This window comes from Geotrypetes seraphini, chromosome 2 (genome assembly GCF_902459505.1).
Source record: "Geotrypetes seraphini chromosome 2, aGeoSer1.1, whole genome shotgun sequence".
Classification (NCBI taxonomy): Eukaryota; Metazoa; Chordata; class Amphibia; order Gymnophiona; family Dermophiidae; genus Geotrypetes; species Geotrypetes seraphini.
Genome location: NC_047085.1, coordinates 81,630,698 through 81,651,000, shown reverse-complemented (window position 1 = coordinate 81,651,000; position 20,303 = coordinate 81,630,698). Strand labels below are relative to the sequence as shown.

Below are 20,303 nucleotides of genomic sequence, written 5' to 3'. Positions count from 1 at the left end.
ACAAAAGTACATCCCTGAGCATAAGGTTCCTGTTTTTCAACAACAAATTTCCAGTTTACTCCAACTCCGGAAATTCATGGTGCGCTCCATTTACGACTCTTTTGAGCTGACCTCTCGAGCATCTGCCATGGCTGTTGCCATGAGGCGCCTGGCCTGGCTGAGAGTTTCTGCCCTCGATATTAATCACCAAGACCGCCTGGCTAACGCACCTTGTCTTGGTGATGAACTCTTCGGGGAGTCCCTGGACTCAACCACCCAGAAACTCTTGGCACACGAGACCAGGTGGGATACCCTGATCAAACCTAAGAAGAATACTCCGCCTGCTCGCCCCTACAGACAGCAGTCTTCCTACCAACGCAGGTTCTCGGCCAGACCTCTCAACCCGCCTCAACAACAGCCTCGCCGACCTCGTCAACAACACCAAACTCAGGCGCGCTCACAGTCTCACCAACCTGCCAAGCCTCTCCCTCCATCAAAACCATCTCAGCCCTTTTGACTCTTTTCTCCAGGGCATAGCCAGCCTCCCACCATCATTGCCTCTTCCTCAGCCGATCGGAGGACGCCTTCAACTCTTCCTCAGCCGTTGGGAGGTCATCACATCAGACCAGTGGGTCCTCAACATCATTCACCACGGCTACTCTCTAAACTTCCAGACTCTTCCACCAGACAATCCTCCCATAGTCTGTTTCTCACTCCTCCCAATCCCTCCTCCTCCTGAGGGAGGTCCAATCCCTCCTTCTTCTCAATGCCATCGAAGAGGTACCTCCAGACCAAAGGGGTCAGGGTTTCTACTCCCGCTACTTCCTGGTTCTCAAGAAGACAGGAGACCTCCGTCCCATCCTCGATCTCAGGGACCTCAACAAGTGTCTGGTCAAGGAGAAGTTCAGAATGCTCTCCCTTGCCACGCTTTACCCTCTTCTCTCTCAACACGACTGGCTATGTTCCCTAGACCTCAAAGAGGCCTACACTCACATCCCCATCAATCTGACTTCACGGCGCTACCTCCGATTTCAGGTACAGCACCGTCACTATCAGTACAAAGTGCTACCCTTTGGCCTCGCATCATCACCCCGGGTGTTCACCAAGTGCCTCATTGTGGTGGCGGCCTTTCTCAGGTCCCACAACCTCCAGGTGTTCCCCTACTTGGACGATTGGTTAGTGAAAGCACCTACGTCTCCTCTTGTGCTACAAGCCACTCAGCACACCATCTCCTTCCTCCACCTCCTGGGGTTCGAGATCAACTACCCCAAGTCGCATCTGCTTCCCACACAACGACTTCAGTTTATTGGAGCCGTCCTCGACACCACTCTGATGAGGGCGTTTCTCCCCTCAGACCGCCAACGGACCCTGCTCCACCTCTGCAGTCAGGTGCTCCTTCGTCGCTCCATTCCAGCTCGGCAAATGATGGTCCTCCTGGGCCACATGGCCTCAACGGTCCACGTGCTTCCTCTGGCGCGACTACACCTCAGGACACCTCAATGGACTCTGGCCAACCAATGGTCACAGACCACGGATCCTCTTTCTCATTCCATCTCTGTGACATCGTCTCTTCAGCAATCTCTTCATTGGTGGTTGAACTCCTCCAATCTTTCCAGGGGCCTCCTCTTTCCTCTGCCCCCTCACTCCATGATCATAACCATGGATGCCTCCCCCTATGCATGGGGAGCTCACCTGGGAGATCTTCACACCCAGGGACTCTGGACCCATCAGGAGCGTCAACATCACATCAACTTCCTCGAACTCAGGGCCATGTTCTATGCTCTCAAGGCCTTCCAGCACCTTCTCTACCCTCAGGTTCTTCTCCTGTGCACAGACAACCAAGTCGCCATGTACTACATAAACAAGCAAGGCTGCACCGGATCTCCCCTCCTCTGTCAGGAGGCCATCCGCATCTGGACCTGGGCCACGGCCCACAGTCTCTTCCTCAAGGCTGTCTATATCCAGGGCGAACAGAACTCCCTGGCCGACAATCTCAGCCGCATCCTTCAACCTCAAGAGTGGACTCTGGATCCTCCCACACTCCGCTCCATCTTTGCTCGCTGGGGCACTCCTCAGGTGGACCTCTTTGCAGCTCCTCACAACCATCAGCTGCCCCAGTTCTGCTCCAGACTCTTCTCTCCTCATCGGCTGGCCCCGGATGCATTCCTGCTCGACTGGACGGATCGGTTCCTCTATGCCTTCCCTCCACTGCCTCTGATGTTGCGAACATTATTCAAACTCCGCAGGGACAGAGCCACCATGATTCTCATCGCCCCTCGGTGGCCTCGCCAACACTGGTTCTCCCTCCTGCTCCAGCTCAACTCCAGGGAGCCCATTCCTCTTCCTGTGTTTCCTACTCTACTTACGCAGCAGCATCAGTCTCTACTACATCCCAATCTGTCCTCGCTCCACCTGACAGCTTGGTTTCTCTCGGGCTGACCTCTACAGAGAATCTGTCTCAGCCTGTCCGTCGCATTTTGGCTGCCTCCAGGAAACCGGCCACCCTCCAATGTTACCATCAGAAGTGGACCAGGTTCTCCTCTTGGTGTCTACTGCATCACCACGATCCCACCTCGTTGGCAGTGGAAACTGTACTGGACTATTTGCTCTCTCTGTCCGATGCTGGCCTCAAGTCTACCTCAATCAGAGTCCATCTCAGCGCCATCACTGCGTTTCATGAGCCGATCCTCGGAAAACCACTTACGGCTCATCCCCTGGTTTCCCGGTTCATGAGAGGCCTCTTCAATGTCAAACCACCTCTGAAGCCTCCTCCAGTCGTCTGGGACCTGAATGTGGTTTTATCAGCCCTCATGAAACCTCCCTTTGAGCCTCTTGCCACTACTTCACTCAAATTTCTGACGTGGAAGGTGCTTTTCCTCATTGCCATCACCTCTGCCAGGAGGGTTAGTGAGCTGCATGCACTGGTTGCCGGCCCACCTTTCACTGTTTTTCACCTTAACAAGATGGTTCTGCGTACCCATCCTAAATTCCTTCCCAAGGTGGTCTCGGACTTCCACCTCAACCAATCCATTGTGTTGCCTGTTTTTTTCCCTAAGCTCCATTCTCATCCTGGGGAACAGGCGTTACACACGCTGGACTGTAAGCGTGCCCTTGCATACTACCTTGACCGTACCAGGGCTCACCGCTCGTCCCCTCAGCTCTTTTTGTCCTTCGACCCTAACCGTCTAGGTCGCCCTGTCTCTAAACGGACGCTCTCTAACTGGCTTGCTGCCTGCATTGCGTTCTGTTATGCTTGGGCCGGTCTCTCACTGGAAGGTGCTGTCATGGCCCACAGGGTCAGAGCTATGGCTGCTTCTGTGGCTTTCCTCCGTTCCACGCCCATCGAGGAAATCTGCAAGGCTGCCACTTGGTCCTCAGTTCACACGTTCACTACTCACTACTGTCTGGATACCTTCTCCAGACGGGATGGACACTTCGGCCAATTTATTTTCCTAATGGCCAACCATCCTTCCTCCCTCTCTGTTAGCTTAGAGGTCACCCATGCGTTAAGAATATGCTGCCTGCTTGTCCTGGGATAAAGCACAGTTACTTACCGTAACAGGTGTTATCCAGGGACAGCAGGCAGATATTCTTACATCCCACCCACCTCCCCGGGTTGGCTTCTTAGCTGGCTTATCTTAACTGGGGACCACGCACTCCTCCGTCGGGCGGGAAGGCACTCGCGCATGCGCGGTGCGGCCAACTAGAACTTTCTAGTTAAAAGTGTCCGTACCGGGGCTCCGTCGGTGACGTCACCCATGCGTTAAGAATATCTGCCTGCTGTCCCTGGATAACACCTGTTACGGTAAGTAACTGTGCTTTATGGCTCTTGCATGTGCTCAGACTTATGTGCAAGTGAAGGGGTAGATGCACTTCTACCCCAGAAGATACTTCCCCTCAACACCATCACATACTATCCACTCACCCTCTTCCCTCACCTCACTTTTATTGAGGATTTTGCTGGTGCTCGATTCCTCTGTTACTCCAGCTTCATCTGGTACCATGGTTCAAAGTGGCATGGTAGTCTCACAGTAATGCTGCTAGGGTTCAGGCTGCCAGTTTGCTAACAATTGATCTTTCATGTGTATTCTTTAGGGATATCTTGCAAATTGAGCAGTGTACTGCCTTTAAAGACTAAACATGCACTACTGCTCTATATTTAGTCGCTAATACCATGGAAGATGTATCTCCTTAGAGCCCCTTTAAGGTAATCATTTCTCTAGAACAGTGCTTCTCAACCCTTTCTTAAAGGCATACTTATCCAGTTGGATTTTAGAACATAAGAATAGCCTTACTGGGTCAGACCAATGGTCCATCTAGCCCAGTAGCCCGTTCTCACGTGGCCAATCCAGGTCACTAGTACCTGGCAAAAACCCAAATAGTGTGAACATTCCATGGATTACCGCCATAAAATATGTATGAGAGTGTATGCATACAGTCTCGTGTATATTTTATGATAGTAATTCTGAAAATCCAACTGGCTAGATAGGCATCCAAGAATGGGAGTGGGAAATACTACTCTAGAATCTTGTACATAGGAAGAAAACTGAAAAACAAGGCATGGAAAGGATGACCTTGGTAATTTCAAGAGGTCTATGAATCTTGGGAACAGTGTAGAAAGCAGGGATCTATGGATATTTGTAAATCAGATATTTAGTGTTCTGTAGATCATATGCTCTTTATACCTGCTCTTGAGTTACTGGAGATTAATACTTAGTACTTAGGGTCCTCGTTTCATCTGCTTGTTTACAGGAGGGGTATTTCTGGCAATTACAACAATCTATGCAGATAGTGGATCTGGATTTGTAGTACCAAGTGCCTCTGCTAAAGCAGGTGTGGAAGCAATGTGCAAGTGAGTGGTAAAATCTTGTTGTTACTAGGAATAATAAAAGTGATACAGTTGTTTGGAATGCAATGTATCAAAGAATGTTTTTCTTAATTTGCCTTCTCTGTCTTGTTCTTCCTTTATGGTTCTCGTTCCGTTTCTTGCCCTTTTACTGTAGGCTTTGACTTCATTTGCATTGCTCTTTCCCCCTGTGTGTGACTCCTTCACACCCTTACCTTTGTTTTGTTCCTATCTTCTGTTGCAGAGGTCTTTTTTTCTTATGCATGTATATATTCATTACTCTTGATACCAGCCTGATTATTTTGTATATAAATACATGATTTTATAGCTGTTGAGTGGATTTTGAAAGTGATGACATTACAAATATGTTATTGTTGCGGTAGTCCATGTCTTGCCACATCTGAGCAAGTGGAACTGACATTTTAGCCATCGTACTATGGCTGTGAGGTCTGCAATTTTATCTTTATGTAGTGGGTTCTTAATCGGTTGGGGGTTTGAGGTGAATGGTTTCCTCAGGAAGGCAGGAGACTTTGGTGGGAATATTTGTTGGTCGCAAATTTACATGGTAATATGTTAACAAAGTAAATGACAGCAGATAAAGACCTGACTGCCCAGTAGTCACACACACATAAATTCATAATTTCTGGGACATAGACCATGGAAGTCTGCTAGGTACTGGCCTTAGGTTCCAACTACTGGAGTTGCTGAGTCTAGAGAATGACACGGTGACAGAATTTGTCCCTGTCCCCGTGGTTAACCACAGAAAACCATCCCCATGTCATTCTTTAAGGAGAGTAAAGAATCAGAGTATGAATAGGCACAACCACTGACCCTCAAGCCTTACATTAAAGAATGGTTGTGCAGAAGGACTGAGGTTGAGATCTAAAGAATGATATGGGATGGTTTTCCGTAGTTATCCGTGGGGATGGTGACAAATTCTGTCACCATGTCATAAATGCTGATAAAGTTCAATCTAGCCTATCCAAATCATCTTGTCATTTGTGGGAAACAGACTATAAAAGTCTGCCCAGCACTATCCTCATGTTCCAAATTACTAGTTCCCATCAAAGCCCTCCCCAGCCCATACTAAACCAAATTACTATATAAGGGGCCCAGCTCCAGCCCTAGTTCATTTATACCACTACTTTTCTGTAACTGTTTTCATCTGCACCACCTTCGTTGGGAGGGCATTCCATGCATCAGTCACCCTTTCTGTGAAAAGGAATTTCCTAATATTACTTCCAAGTCTACCACCGTGTTTAGTTTTACCATTTTCCCTTCTCTGGAAAAGATTTGTTTCTATATTAATACTTTTCAAGTATTTAAATGTCTGTAACATACCTCCCCTGTCCCTCCTCTTTTCTAGAGGTTTTCCTACATCTTTCTTCCAGTTTCTTTTCCTACATCTTTTTGCTCAAACTTCAAACCATTTTTGGCACCCTCTTCTAGATTGCTTCAAGTCTTTTTAAATCCTTAGCCAGATAGAGCCTCTAAAACTGCACACAATACTCCAAGTGGGATCTCACCAACAACTTGTAAAGGGGCATCGACACCTCATTTCTTCTATTGGTTATGCCTCTCTATACAGCCTGATTGGTTCTCACTGTAGCTCCAACTCTGGAATCCTGATGTCTATTCATACACATCCATTTCTAAAAATAGGTAGAATATACATATTTGAAACCAATTTTTTGTCTGGACCTTCGGAGTAAAACCAGCTACTATCATCTTCATCGGTCCAATTTTTATTGAGTGATAATCTACTATGAGTTAAGTGGCTCTCTTCTTGTTAAAGTATAAGTTAAAATTAAAATCAAAACATTGAAGAAAATAGAAAAAAAAATCAATAAAAATTGGACCGATGAAGATGATAGTAGCCGGAAGCCTGTAGTATCTGGTTTTACTCCGAAGGTCCAGACAAAAAATTTGTTTCATAAAATATGTATATTCTACCTATTTTTAGAAATAGATGTCTGTATTTTTCTTCTGTGCAATGTTCCTTTAACAAATATAATTTTTTTAAAAAAGAAGTAGATGTGTATGAATAGACATCAGGATTCCAGAGTTGGATTAAATAATTGGAGCTACGGTGAGAACCAATTGTATTGTTAAATAGTAGTGGCAACAATATACAAGTCTCTATACAGCCTAACATCTTCTGGCTACAGTCACTGCTTTGTCACACTGTTTCATCATCTTTAGATCCTCAGACACTCTCACCCCAAGGTCCCTCTCCCTGTCCATGCATATCACCCTCACCTCCTAGCATAGCTCCCTCAGATATCTACTCCCCAAGTATATCACTCTGCTCTTCTTTGTATTGAATTTTAGTTGCCATACATTATTAGACCATTCTTCTAACTTTTGCAGATCTTTTTCATGTTTTTCACTCCCTTTACAGTGTTCACTCTGTTGCATATCTTGGTATCACCCCAAAAAGGCAAACCTTCTAACCCTTTGCCAATGTCACTCACAAATATATGGAACAGAATTGACACCCCCCCCAACCTTGGTCCTTGAGGCACTCTGCTACTCACCTTTTCTTCCTCCAAGTGAATTCCATTAACCACTTATGGCTGGAGACTCCAACGCCAACTCTCAACCTTGAACTACTTCAGCATTGATACTGGCACAGATGGCTTTGACTATCCATTCCACCTCTTCATCGTTGGTGTTAATCATGATCAGAAGAGCCTCATAATAAAGCTAAGTAGCATAAACATGTCTCCCCAACCAAGCATGGATCGTCATCGTCTCGAGCATCTTTACCATCGATGCCAGATTGCCATCACTGATCTGAATGTTCTGCGCTTTTCCAATGTTCATAAGAACTCTATGACCGTCAGAGCAGCATAGAACATTCAGTGGTGTAGTGGTTAAAAGCCTCTGCCTCAGCACCCTGGGGTTGTGGGTTCAAATCCACACTGCTCCTTGTGACCCTGGGCAAGTCACTTAATCCCCCTATTGCCCCAGGTACATTAGATAGATTGTGAGCCCACTGGGACAGACAGGGAAGAGTGCTTGAGTACCTGTATAAATTCATGAAAACCATTCTGAGCTCCCTTGGGAGAACGGTATAGAAAACTAAATAAAGTGGGGGGGGAGGGTGGTTGTATTAATTATTTCAGATTTTTTTCCTGCATTATTTTCTTAATTTTCTAGGTCTCTTGCTGCAGAATGGGGAAGATATGGCCTGCGATTCAATGTCATGCAGCCAGGACCAATAAAAACTAAGGTACATTTTACATCTCTTCCATTGAACATTATTCATTCCAGTGAACACACTCTGTTATAAGAATGTACTATTATGCTATTATGAAAAAAAATATGCTTAAGAAGCTAAGCAGAGCAGTATTAAATGTAAATCTTTGGGGGCAATTCAATAAAGTGGCGCCTAAGTATATGCTCCTCAAAGATGTATACTTAGCACCAATTATTTAAAGTTGTTAAGATGTGCCCAACTCTTTTTATAGAATAGTAGTACAATGCTGTTTTGGAATGCCAAAACTTAGATGTAACAGCTTATGCGAAATCAATGGCAGGCATAAGCTGGTGTGCCTACATACACTTTGCAATGGGTGCATCTGATACAATTCTATATATAAGGTGTGCACATTGCTAGTGGAATGCCCATGATACACCCTTGCTCTGCTCACTGTTAAACATCATGTGGGTAGCATGCTAATCTTTCAGAATAGCATTTAGCACATATGTGCTTAAATGTCAGTTTGTGACGACATTTATGCAAGTAACATTTCTGTGCAGTATAGGCACTTAAATCTAGGTGCTCTTTGTAGAATTGTCCTGTCTGTGTCCTAAATACACATTTTTGAGACAATTTTACAGAGATTTGTGTCTGTGAACATGTATAAAATACTTCTTAGAATAAGATTTTAATACATTTATTTATTTAAAATCCATCACAAGTACAGACAAAAACCTCACATAAATCTCCACATATTGCTCAGTTATCTACCATGTTTCTCCCATATAATAAACACCATACCCAAAATCAGAACCTCCCGCTCATACATCAGAAGAGTAAGCCTTAAGGACTAGCAGAGTTTTCAAATTCTTTTTGAAAGCTTTCACTTCCTGCTCTAATCTTAACGATGATGGTAGCATATTCCATTATTTGGAATCCATGATATAAAATATAGTATTTCTATACTCTTCCGATCGTACTGACTAAATCAAAAGCACATTTAGTAAAGCTACCTCTGCAGATCTCAGAGTTCTTATTGGTTGATGGAGATGTAATTGGGTAGCTAAAACTACCGAGGTAAGCTTATTCCACACTTAGAATACCATCAAAAGTACTTTATATACCAGATTCTAAATTCAATTGGTAACCAGTGTAGTTGTTTCAAAACTGGTATAATGTGATCCCAGTGAGAGAACTCCCCCCGCCAGTTCTACTATCCATCACCTTCAAAGTATTCTTCTGATTACCTAGTTATACCAGTCAAAACATGAAATGACCAGATTTTGAATAACTAATCTAAAATTCTCTTTACGAAGGAAATCCCTTGATCAACTAATAATCTCAATCTATAAAATACTTTTTAAATAACATTCAAACTTGACCCATCATAGTTGGTTTAGAATCTAAATGTACTCCAAGATTAGATAATGTATCGACAATAGGAATTTTCACTTCTCCAATTCTAATCTCAGCTGGAAGATCACCAAACTGATGGAAGGCCTGATCCACACTTCCCTGACAAATTACTTGGACAAATTCTCCATACTTCATGAATACCAATCAGGATTCCACACACACCACAGCACTGAAACTGCCCTAGCCTCCATCATGGACCACATCTCTCACATACGTAGCTCAGGGAAACACCTCTCCTTTATTGTACATCGTCTTGAACTGAAAAGGTATGACGGGATATAAATAAAGCTATTATTATTATATCAGATATTTTCCCAAATATAGCACATTTTGCCACATTTAATTTTAATGGTTTTCCTTCATCCAGTTATATATTACTTGCAAGCTACAGCCTCAGCACCCTGAGGTTGTGGGTTCAAACCCACGCTGCTCCTTATGACCCTGAGCAAATCACTTAATCCCCCTAATGCCCCAGGTACATTAGATAGATTGTGAGCCCACCAGGACAGACAGGGAAAATTGCTTCAGTACCTGAATAAACTCATGTAAACCATTCTGAGCTCTCCTGGGAGAACAGTATAGAAAATTAAATAAATAAATAATAAAACACGGTGTAATTTAACTTTGGCCAAATAAGTTTATACTTACTGGGGACCAAAATATCCAGGCTGGTTACCTCAGCAAATATCCTAAGGACCCAGGAGAAAGAAGTCTAGTCTAGTTGAGGATGCTTTCTTGGAAGTTTATGTGTTAGGGATATCTTGTCATGGATGGCAACAGGCCAGAATGTGAAGTTTTGAGAGTGAAAAAGAATAGATACCTTAATTCAAACGTGGCTTTGGTTGGGTCTTCTGTATGTATTTTCACCATGGCTCCTTCTAGGCAGAGTCATTCAAAGGATAGAGCAGCACCAAAGTCATGTTGGTTGTTCCAGATTGGCCAAGATGACAGGGACTTGATGCATCTGAAAGTGGAGGATCCTCTGTCTCTAATGATCAGGGAGCCTCTGTCGATTTAGGGTCCCATTAGTATGCCAGATGTCTCAGTTTTGTCTTACAGCTTGGCTCTTGAGTGTGTGAAGTTAAGAAGAAAGGCTATTTGAGTAAAGTGATAGCTACTTTGTTATTTTCCTGGAAAAGGTCTATGTACCTGAGCAGCATGTATAGATTCACCCTGTTTATCTGCTATAATTAGATTGTAAGATCTTTCAAGCAGTGACCGTCTCTTGTGTGTTTAATGTACAGTTCTGCGTGTGTCTGGTAGCACGGGATGTAGAAATAGGAAGTTGTTAGAGGGAGCAGGCTAGGTGCAACATTGTGCTGCTTCTACTCTATAGAAGACCAGTTTGAAGATACGTAAGGTGGGGAGGAGATTGACATCCCAAAAGTGAGCTGGTGAAGGAAGGGGGAGGGAGAGAAAGATTGATGCTGGATAATGGGAGAGAAAAATGGAGGGGAAGCAATATTGGACCCAGAGGTTCAAGGGAGGGAGATAGAACAATGTTGGACCTGGAGATGGAGGGTAGGGAGATAGAGTGAACAATGTTGACCCATGGTGGAGAGGAGGAAGAGGCAATGCTGGACCTGTTTTCAGGCTCAGTTTATACAGGGGTCACAGCAGTTCGGGCCATTTTTAGTTACAGAACTGCTGACTTCTATCCCTGAGTATATAAGGTAGTCCTCTAAAAGCACTGACCAACCCAGGGAAACCCTGCCCACCCTTCCAATACTATTGTATTTAAACAAGACATTGGAATATTTTAATTAAAATGTGGCAGAAGCATAGGGTGCAATCCTAAAAATGCCGTCTTAAGTGGCAAGGTACAATGTGCGAAGCACAAATTCCATAATCACTTCTGAGCACCCAGATTCCATTATAAAGTACTAACATAAGGCCTCATTTACGTGTACCCACTTGGGCCATATTGTAGCAGGTGTAAGTGAGTATGCCTAAATACAGCACTTTAGTGTTAAGGCTGTCATGCCATCCCAGTATGTGTCATGTTAGGAAAAACTTGTACTGAAAAATCTTGAACTGTAACTATGGCAAATTTAACCTGTAAACTGTATATTAGTATTAGACCCCCTAGTATGTGTCAAGTTAGGATAAAAACTTCTATCGTAAACTTGTACTGTAATTAAGGCAAATCTAGTGCAAATCGTAACATTTAAACTGAATATTGAGTATGTTTATTTACTTCAATTTTTTTATGTACCGTTCTCCCAGGGAAGCTCAGAACGGTTTTACAGAATTTATTCAGGTACTCAAGTAGGTACCCATTCTGAGCTCTTGGGGGGAAAGCGGGTTAGAAAACAAAGTAAATAAGTAAGAATATCACTGAGTGTGCAGCTAGTACTTAATTTTGAGTTATATCCCGTCCTCCCTGAAAGCTCAGAACGTGTGGGACAATTGCACGCAGTCAATTGCAGGCAGACAATCGCGCGCAGGATGTCAGTGCACTGGATTCAAACGCCATTTTAAAGTGCTCCGAGGGGGTGTGTGGGGGGGGGGGAACCCCCCCCACACACACACACACACTTTACTTAGAACTTTGGTGCTCCTGTTGGGGGGAAGCCCACCATTATAGAGGAAACAGCCTTTCCCCCTCTTTTTTTTAGGGAAAAATTACAGTTTCCTCTGTAATGGGGGAGGTTCCCCCCACCCCCAACAGGAGCGCCAACAGTTCTAAGTAAAGTGTGTGTGGGGGGGGGTTCCCCCTCAAACACATCCCCTTGGACCACTGTAAAATAGTGTTTGAATCCAGCTTGCTGATGTCCTGTGCACGATTGTCCGCAATTGTCCACACAGTTTGTTCACGTCATCCAGGAGAACATACATAGATCCTCCACTATAAAACAACACAGAGGAGTAGAGCAATACAGACATGAGAATCAGGCACTATACACTGAATGATCATGGGGAGTACATGCATGATGAGTCAGTTCACATATAGGTCTTTAGTCCACATATAGAGTACCAGGTCTGTGGTTGGAAGAGATGGGCTTGGCGTCTAACTTTAGGCTACCTGTTTCAAAATGAGGGTGTTGATGTCTAATTATGATTTGCCAAACATTCAGCATGATGGAAATAAAATTGCAGGACACATTTATTGAGTATTGCGCTTAGTGCAAATCATATTATCATCTTGTAATTCTTAGGGTGCTTTTAGTCGCTTGGATCCAACAGGTGAATTTGAGGAGAAAATGATAGATAGAATTCCTTGTGGTCGTCTTGGAACTGTGGAAGAAATAGGAAATCTTGCTGCTTACCTCTGCAGTGACTATGCAAACTGGGTTTCTGGAGCAGTAAGTTTATTGTATATATATATATATTTTTTAATACTAAATATACCAGTCATTATGAAAAAAAATTAGATGTTTATGCTTAGTATTCTATATGGTTTTGTTTCACCTAAATTTAAGAAATTATAGGAGGCAATTCTGTAACATTTAGGTGCCTGTTCTATAAGAACACTTGTAACCGAAAGTGTTCTTATTGAATACCAGCCTAAATTGGCATCAACATTGATTAAATGTGCCTTTACTTACATAATTTTACAATATTCTGTGTGTAGGTTGCGTTAATGTTGGCTATGTCTATGCCCTTCTACAGTGACTGCCCCTTTGCAATTACACACTAAATCATTTTAGCACATAATTACAGAATAGCACTTGGACACACTACTGCCATTTATGAGTTAAGTATACACTTACCCACGCACATGGCAGTATTCTATAAATTTAAGTATGCAAATGGAATCATCCTTACACCATTGTTCAACTCTTAAGACTGGCTTGCTAAGCAGTTTGTTAAAGATAATATATGTGGCTTCATTGTGTTTCAAAACTGACTGTTACAAAGTATATACATGCATTTGAAGTTAGGGACACAACTGAAAATTTACCTTTTTAGTATATAAAAATATACACCCGTATGAAACACTCTTACCTGAAATTATATAAGGAAAACTTACTATACTTTGGACATTTATAGGAGGCTTAATGTTTAGTGAGAATTTTAAAATGTTAGCAGGTTAACAGTAGCAGAGTTTGGTTTTGTTCAAATGTCATGACAACAAAGCAGATTGATGACACTGCATTGATCTTTAACTGAGACATGAGACTCTGTGGTTTGTGAAGTATTTTATCGAGGAAAAGTAGATTATCTTTGAGATTTGGAGGCTAGATGCATGAGTTTTTGAAGGGAGATGCATTGGATCAAGTTTCAATCTCCTGGTTTCATAAAGAATTAAATAGGCACCAACCCTCTAAAGCAGTGGTCTCAAACTCGCGGCCTGGGGGCCACATGCGGCCCGCCAGGTCCTATTTTGAGGCCCTTGGTATGTTTATCATAATCACAAAAGTAAAATAAAACCGTGTCTTGATCATATGTCTCTTTAGCTATAAATGAAAATATTATTATTAAGACTTAGCCAAAAGGAAAGATTTATAAACTATAAAGAGTTTTACCTCATGCAAAATTGTCATTTCTTTAATAAGACATTAATTATTTTTTTTCTGAGGCCCTCCAAGTACCTACAAATCCAAAATGTGGCCCTGCAAAGGGTTTGAGTTTGAGACCACTGCTCTAAAGAGTATTGGGGGGGGTGAGTTTGGAGACCTGAAATAGAGATCTCAGTAGCAGATGCCTAAGTACCCTCCCAAGGCAATCAGAGCCTTAGGCCCCTCCCAAGGAATCACATGATGCACCGGGGAGGAAAAGGCCCACCATTCTGGACTGGTGAACCTATGAACAGGACAGACTGAGCTTCAGTCCTGCTCCAACTTCATTGAAAAGGTACTGGGGGGTGCGATGGGAGGGATCTCTGGTGGCAGGAGGGAGAGGACATCCCTCCTGCCTTTTCTTGGGGGGGAAAGGGAGAAGGTAGGGAATGTTTGGGGGGTGCCTGGCACGGGTATAGGCCTTCGGTGGCAGGAGGAAGTGGGCATCTCTCCTGCCGTTTTGCTGCCACAGGGGGGTGGGGAATCACCATGGCAGGAGGGAGTGGGCATCCTTCCTGTCAATTTTCTTTCACCGGGTGTGGGGGGTTCGGTTCTGCATGGCAGGAGGAAGTGGGCATTCCTCTTGCCGTTTCACTGCCACATGGGGTGGGGGGAGGTGGTCAGCATGGCAGGAGGGAATGGGCATCCTTCCTGCCATTTTTGTTTTGTTCAGGGGGTTTTCCCAGTGCTACGTTCGTCGGGGTTCATTGGGGAGGGCCTTCATCAACATTTTTTGTGTGGCTTTGCTGACTGTGGAACAGCCGTGTTCCACATGCTGCAGGGTGAGGGAGAAGGTGGCGGGAGCTTCAGGCTCAGCCTCCCTTAGTCCTACAGGGTGTTAGATCCTCAAAAAGCCTGATTCTTGGAGAAATGTTCTTTAGAGGCTACATGCAGCAAGGAGGCAAAATTCAAGCATGTGGAGACAGAGGAGGCCTTGCAGTCCCACTTAGGGGCTCCGCAGGGGTCCTTGGGGGCCTCCTGTCCAGGGATTTTTTGAATTTCTCAGCCTCCAGTGGAAAGCCTACTTAATGGGCCCAGGAATCGCTGTGCTACCTTTGGGTCTGTCAGCTCCAGTAAAGAGGGATTCATGGCCCCAGCAGGCTTCTCCTTCTCGATCCACACTGGCTCCAAGTGTCAGTGACCAGTCAGAACAGAACTGGAAGGACTGGAAGTCTTTCCATGCCTTTATTATTGCAAGGCTCCTCTTGTCCTTTGATTTGAGGTTTCTTTTGGAGACCGAAGGTCTGGAGGTCATGGAGGTAATGCTCACCCTCTCTGCATTGAAGTTGGATCCTCAGTATTCCTCCACCTCCCAGTGTTCTGGTATGTGTAGCATTGACTGCCCAATGGGAGTCTCCTGAAAGCTCTCTAGTTGTAGCCAAAAGTGTCTAGGCTTTATCCTATGATTCCAGACTTCTACAGCGGTTTTCATAGCCGAAAGTGGATTCCGCAGTAGCACAAGTGACTAAGCGTGCCTCCCTTCCTAGTGAGGCAGGTGTGATACTGAAGAACGCACAGAAGCGTACACTACTATTACTATTAATTATTTATATAGTGCTGTCTGTCTGTCCAAGTTAGATTGTAAGCTCTTCCGAACAGGGGACTGTCTATAAATGTCAAAATGTACAGCACTGCATATGCCTTTCACAATATATAAGTGATTAGTAGTAGTAGTAATATCCCGCCGTTCTACAAGATATTTTGAATCTCATTTTATAAGAACTTCCATTGATTCTTAAATTGCTTCAGGCTTATCAATATAGAACAGAAATAAGCTTATGGTATTTTAACTACTTTTCTAATAATTTTTCTTTTTGCTGATTATCTGCCTCCAGTCTCGGTTTTCACATAGGCTAGCTTTGGAGATAGACTTAAAGTTCCATATGTTATGATAATCTACTAAGAAAATACAAAAACTATATGCTTTGAAAATGAACCTCATTACGTCTGAACTGAAAACAGCATGGGATTTGGGATGGGTGGGAGAAAGAGATATAAAAGGTTTTTTATTTTTTTCTAAGTGCATCTCTTGCTCTTTCCATCCCTCTCTTTTTCTCCCTCTCTCTTTCTTTCTCTCTCTCTTTCTTTTATTGGTTTCAGGTTCTATAATGATGCCATTTTCTTCTTCATTGTGGATTTACTACCACACAATCACAAATACTTGCTCTGTTTGAGTTTGAGATAATGTTTCAATAATTTACAAGCAACTTGAGTTATTCATTTGGATCATTGGTTGTAATTGATCAGGAACATAGTGTGAGATATCTTTTCTTTGCAAAATTGAAAAATTAATAAATAAGTTCAAAGATAAAGAAAATTCGCTTAAACATATTCGCAGCTGGCTAATAATGTTATGTTAATCTTGGAAACTCAGCTTTTTTTTTTTTAGCATGTTTGTCTTGGAGTGTCTTTTTGGTTCAGGGAAAATTAAACTATTTTGAAGTGCAACATATGTAAGATGTTTAATATTATTATAGATGATGACAGTTACTGTTATTTTGCAGGTCATTAAAATAGATGGTGGAGAATATGCATCCATGGCTGGCGAATTCAATGAACTAAAACGGGTAATGATGTCTTTAATACCTGCATATGAATCAATCTTTGAAAAAGGAGATATGATATGAATTCAAATTTCCAGTGCAATGGGAATGGTATGCTAAACCATAGGGTTTCTATCTGTGCTTGTGAGCAAATTGCAGAAGATGTAAATCACAGCTTTTCATCTCTTCTTCCTCCTTCACAGTGTCTGCTACCCCTTTTAGTTCTTCTTCTGCAAGTGAGCATAAAGGAGTTTCTCTGATCTGCTCTGTTATTTCTTTATTGTTTTGTGGTTTGCTTTTTGTTGGGGTTTTTTTTTTAGCTTTTTCAGTTCTTTTGTGGATTTTTTTTCACAGTGTCGGATCTCGATTAGAAGGGATTGCTATGCCTGCTTGGAGAGGAGCAAATGTTTAAATCTGCAACTGGCAGGTGTATCCTTCGGGGACCTGCCAGCTAGCTGAAAATTTGTGGAGCTCAGGATTCTGGGCCCTCAGCATTTGCTTTCTTCCTTGACTTGGTCAGTAGCTGCAGCGCAGGCTTTTAGGCATCAATAATGTTCCTTCACGGTGCTCAGAGTGCTGGCTGTGACGTCGCCTCCCCCTTTTTTCTGTGCCTGGTTGCAGTTTTTGGGGGGTAGAGGATCAGTCCAACTAAGGTTCAGCTGGCAGCCCGAAGAGCTCAGTGTGGCAGCTGACTGGCTGCTTGAGGCAGAGAAACCTTCCAGATCAGCTATACCTTAAGGGAGCTGATCTGCAACACCATTTCCCCAGCACATGGTCTGTGAGTACAGGCTGTGACAGCCTATGGGGAAAATCAGGGGAGGGGATCCTTGAAAAATAATTTTTGACTGCTTCTGCAATTAGATCCTTCCTATAAAATCCTATTTTTGAATTTTTTGGTCAGCTCTGAGGCATTTTGAAGTCATTGTTTGGCTCCAAAATGCATACGCGGTGACCATCTTGGATTTTCTGATTTTCTTCTAAGTTCTCCAACTTCTCCAAAACTGATGGGGATGGATTCCTCAGACCCTAATACCCCTATAGTATGCCTTATTTGCGCTGGATGGCCAGCTGAGTGCTCTTGTGCCACATGGCACAGGATGGAGGTGCAGGAACTTTGGGCTTAGCCCCTCTGCAGTCTTTTTAGGGCTGGAGAATGGCAAACTGTCCCATTGGGGGAGAAACCCTCCTGAAGCCCTGGGACAGCGATCTTGCACACCATAAGGGCGTAGATGCTTTGCAGCCCAAGAAAATGCGATTTCTCCAAACTAAAGAGGAAGGAGAGTTACCCACTCAGGCCTTTACCCAAGAGTTCATTAATCTCCTCTGGCAGCTGTATGCCTAAGACTGACTTCCACTGGTCAGGTCTGCTGGCGAGTGGCCCAGCATGTAGTTCCCTCTGGATACTCAGAGCATTTCTTCCCTGAGTGTGGAGGCTATTCTGGACACTGATGGTCCGATGCATCGGACAGGGACTTGGGAGACAAGGGGTCAGATTTAATCCTTTTATTGTTCCAAAGTGAGGCTTCACTGGGTGAGAAGTAGCCTCTCACATGGAGGACCAGCAATATTGGCCATAGAAGCTGCTTCGGGGCGAACAGGATATCTGTCAAGATTGGATCTTCGTGCTCATACTTCATGCATGCAGCCATATTGTTTGAGGTATGAGCATGAAGTCACCAATCTTCACAGAGATCCTGTTTGCTCTGAAGCAGCTTGTTATAGCAAAACACTGGCCGTCATTGGCACGGGGATTTTGAAGTTCTAACACTAGGAATTCTGCATCTTCAACAACTTCTTGAAGACAGAAGACTTTGAGTTTGAGCTAAATATTTTTTTGGATTATACTGAGCAGTTGTGACTTTTCCAACACATTATTGCATTGTTTAGAAGAACATAAGTGAGATTTTTGCATTCATCTATTACTGATTAGTTTGAGTATTTAGTGAAAATGCAAGTACAGGGTTTTTTCTTCCTATGAGAAGGCACCAGTTAAGTCTTTGAGGACATTGGTCCCGTACTGTGCCTTCAGGCTTTTCTTCCTTACTTAAATTTTATGTAATAGTAATTTAAGCAACTTTGAATTGGTGATTGCTTTTGACCTGTGGAACAGGTTGAGATTATTAATAGGTAATCCACTAGTTTGATTAGGTTTTGTATTACTTAAACTGTCTCTCATCAGAGGAAATCGCTGGGTGCACTGAATGGGTGAAGTATTTACTGTTCTTTTGTGTTCTCATTATAGGTAACCAATGAACAGTGGGACATGATAGCAGCAATGATCAAGAAGACAAAAGACTCTTAAAACATACTTGTGACACATTCTTATAGAAAATATGGCATATCAAGGCATAGCACTCTGATCCTATTGTGCCTTAAGTTTTTGAATCCTCTTTTATTTTTGTTTTATTCCCCCAATAAATTCATTTGGATAGAATATTGTTGGTACATGACCCATTTGCAGAAGTTGTTTCAGCTTGTAAGCAAATGATTGATTGGATTAACCTATGGAGATTTCATCCTTTCCCTAATGACATGCTAATGAAATGAAATAGGAGACTGGTGCTCGTTTTCTTCACTTTCTCATCATCATTCATTGCGGATAAGTGTCACAATACCAATCAAAAAGGAATAGAAGGTGGAAGAATGACACCAGGCATGCTAAAAACAAAAGCCCCCTCTTTAAAAAGGAACTGTAATTTTAATTGTAGCGATACAGAGAAAAAGGCCATACAATCACAGCTCATGTTGTAAATTTAGTGTTTCTTCTAAAAAGTCTAATGTGCTTCACAAATAATGATTGTAACACTTCTCAAATCATTTAACACTTAGGAAGTTCAGTTATACCGTATATCCATTTTTGTTAGATGACTTTGTACCAAGGAGTTTTTACTGGAAGGGGATCTTTCCCATAATTACTCCTCCATCAGATAAGGTATATACAAACAGTGGGGATAGAGTACTTTTCTGATATTTTGCTGAGCCATTTGTTTTCTTCCCCAGGGGCATCGCCTTGCATGTTGACTATGTTCCCAGAGATATAGCCAGCTTTCTTGAAATAATGCATTAACCCAAGCTGGGTGTTCCATTTCTTGATTAATGGGCTTCTCTCTGTTTGTTCGTTTTATGTGATGCAGCTCTTCAATTTTAATGCCACACTGACAAATAGGGTCTGAAGTTGAAAATTTTACCATCGGCTTCAAATGTAGGTCAGATAATAAATTATGCCATTTTTGTATCGAAATAAAGATTATATACTCATACATTGGTTCTCTTCCATGCATATTTTTCTACATCCTACACAGTCTTTTACTGTTTCTGTTGATCTTTAACAGTGTTACATATACAGTTAATAAACATAATGGGGATAATAAGGTATTTGTACACATATAATAGTAATTTAAAGTAGTTGCCTAGAGATTTACCCAAAAGTATACTCTATAGCCATCTATGAGGGCTGATCGAAAATTAATGAATGCATCTGTTTTTCTTTCTAAGAAGTAGATGTGGCAACGCTGTGCTGGTTCTTGTGATGCTCACACATCGATGTTTCTGAACCTTAGACCCGGGAAAGTGGACGTTATCTGCAGCAGTGTACCAGTCCATAGTTCTTCGATGGGGTCGGCCAACTGTTGATCTAATGGCTATGGTGAGGAATAAGAAAGCGAACCGGTTCTTCAGACAAAAATCTGAGCCTGGAAGCAAAAGCCTAAACACCCCAGTCTAACCATGGCCAAAGAGCGAGTCTTGTATGTGTTTCCTCCATGGTCCATGATAGGGCGAATTCTTCATAAAATATCAAGCCACCCAGGAAT

The 20,303-nt window shown here is 43.0% G+C and overlaps 1 protein-coding gene across 5 annotated transcripts in view; it reads left to right on the top strand.

Moving 5' to 3' along the window:
- DECR1 (2,4-dienoyl-CoA reductase 1) overlaps positions 1-19,751 on the top strand; it is a 57,060-nt gene extending 37,309 nt beyond the window's left edge. For all 5 annotated transcript variants that reach the window (XM_033933407.1, XM_033933406.1, XM_033933404.1 and 2 more), the window contains 5 exons: positions 4,732-4,831; positions 7,988-8,060; positions 12,605-12,751; positions 16,453-16,515; positions 18,734-19,751. In XM_033933407.1, coding sequence (XP_033789298.1) covers positions 4,732-4,831; positions 7,988-8,060; positions 12,605-12,751; positions 16,453-16,515; positions 18,734-18,793 — 443 coding nt within the window. In that variant the 3' untranslated portion in view covers positions 18,794-19,751. The remainder of the gene's footprint in view (positions 1-4,731; positions 4,832-7,987; positions 8,061-12,604; positions 12,752-16,452; positions 16,516-18,733) is intronic.
- The last annotated feature ends 552 nt before the right edge of the window (positions 19,752-20,303 follow it).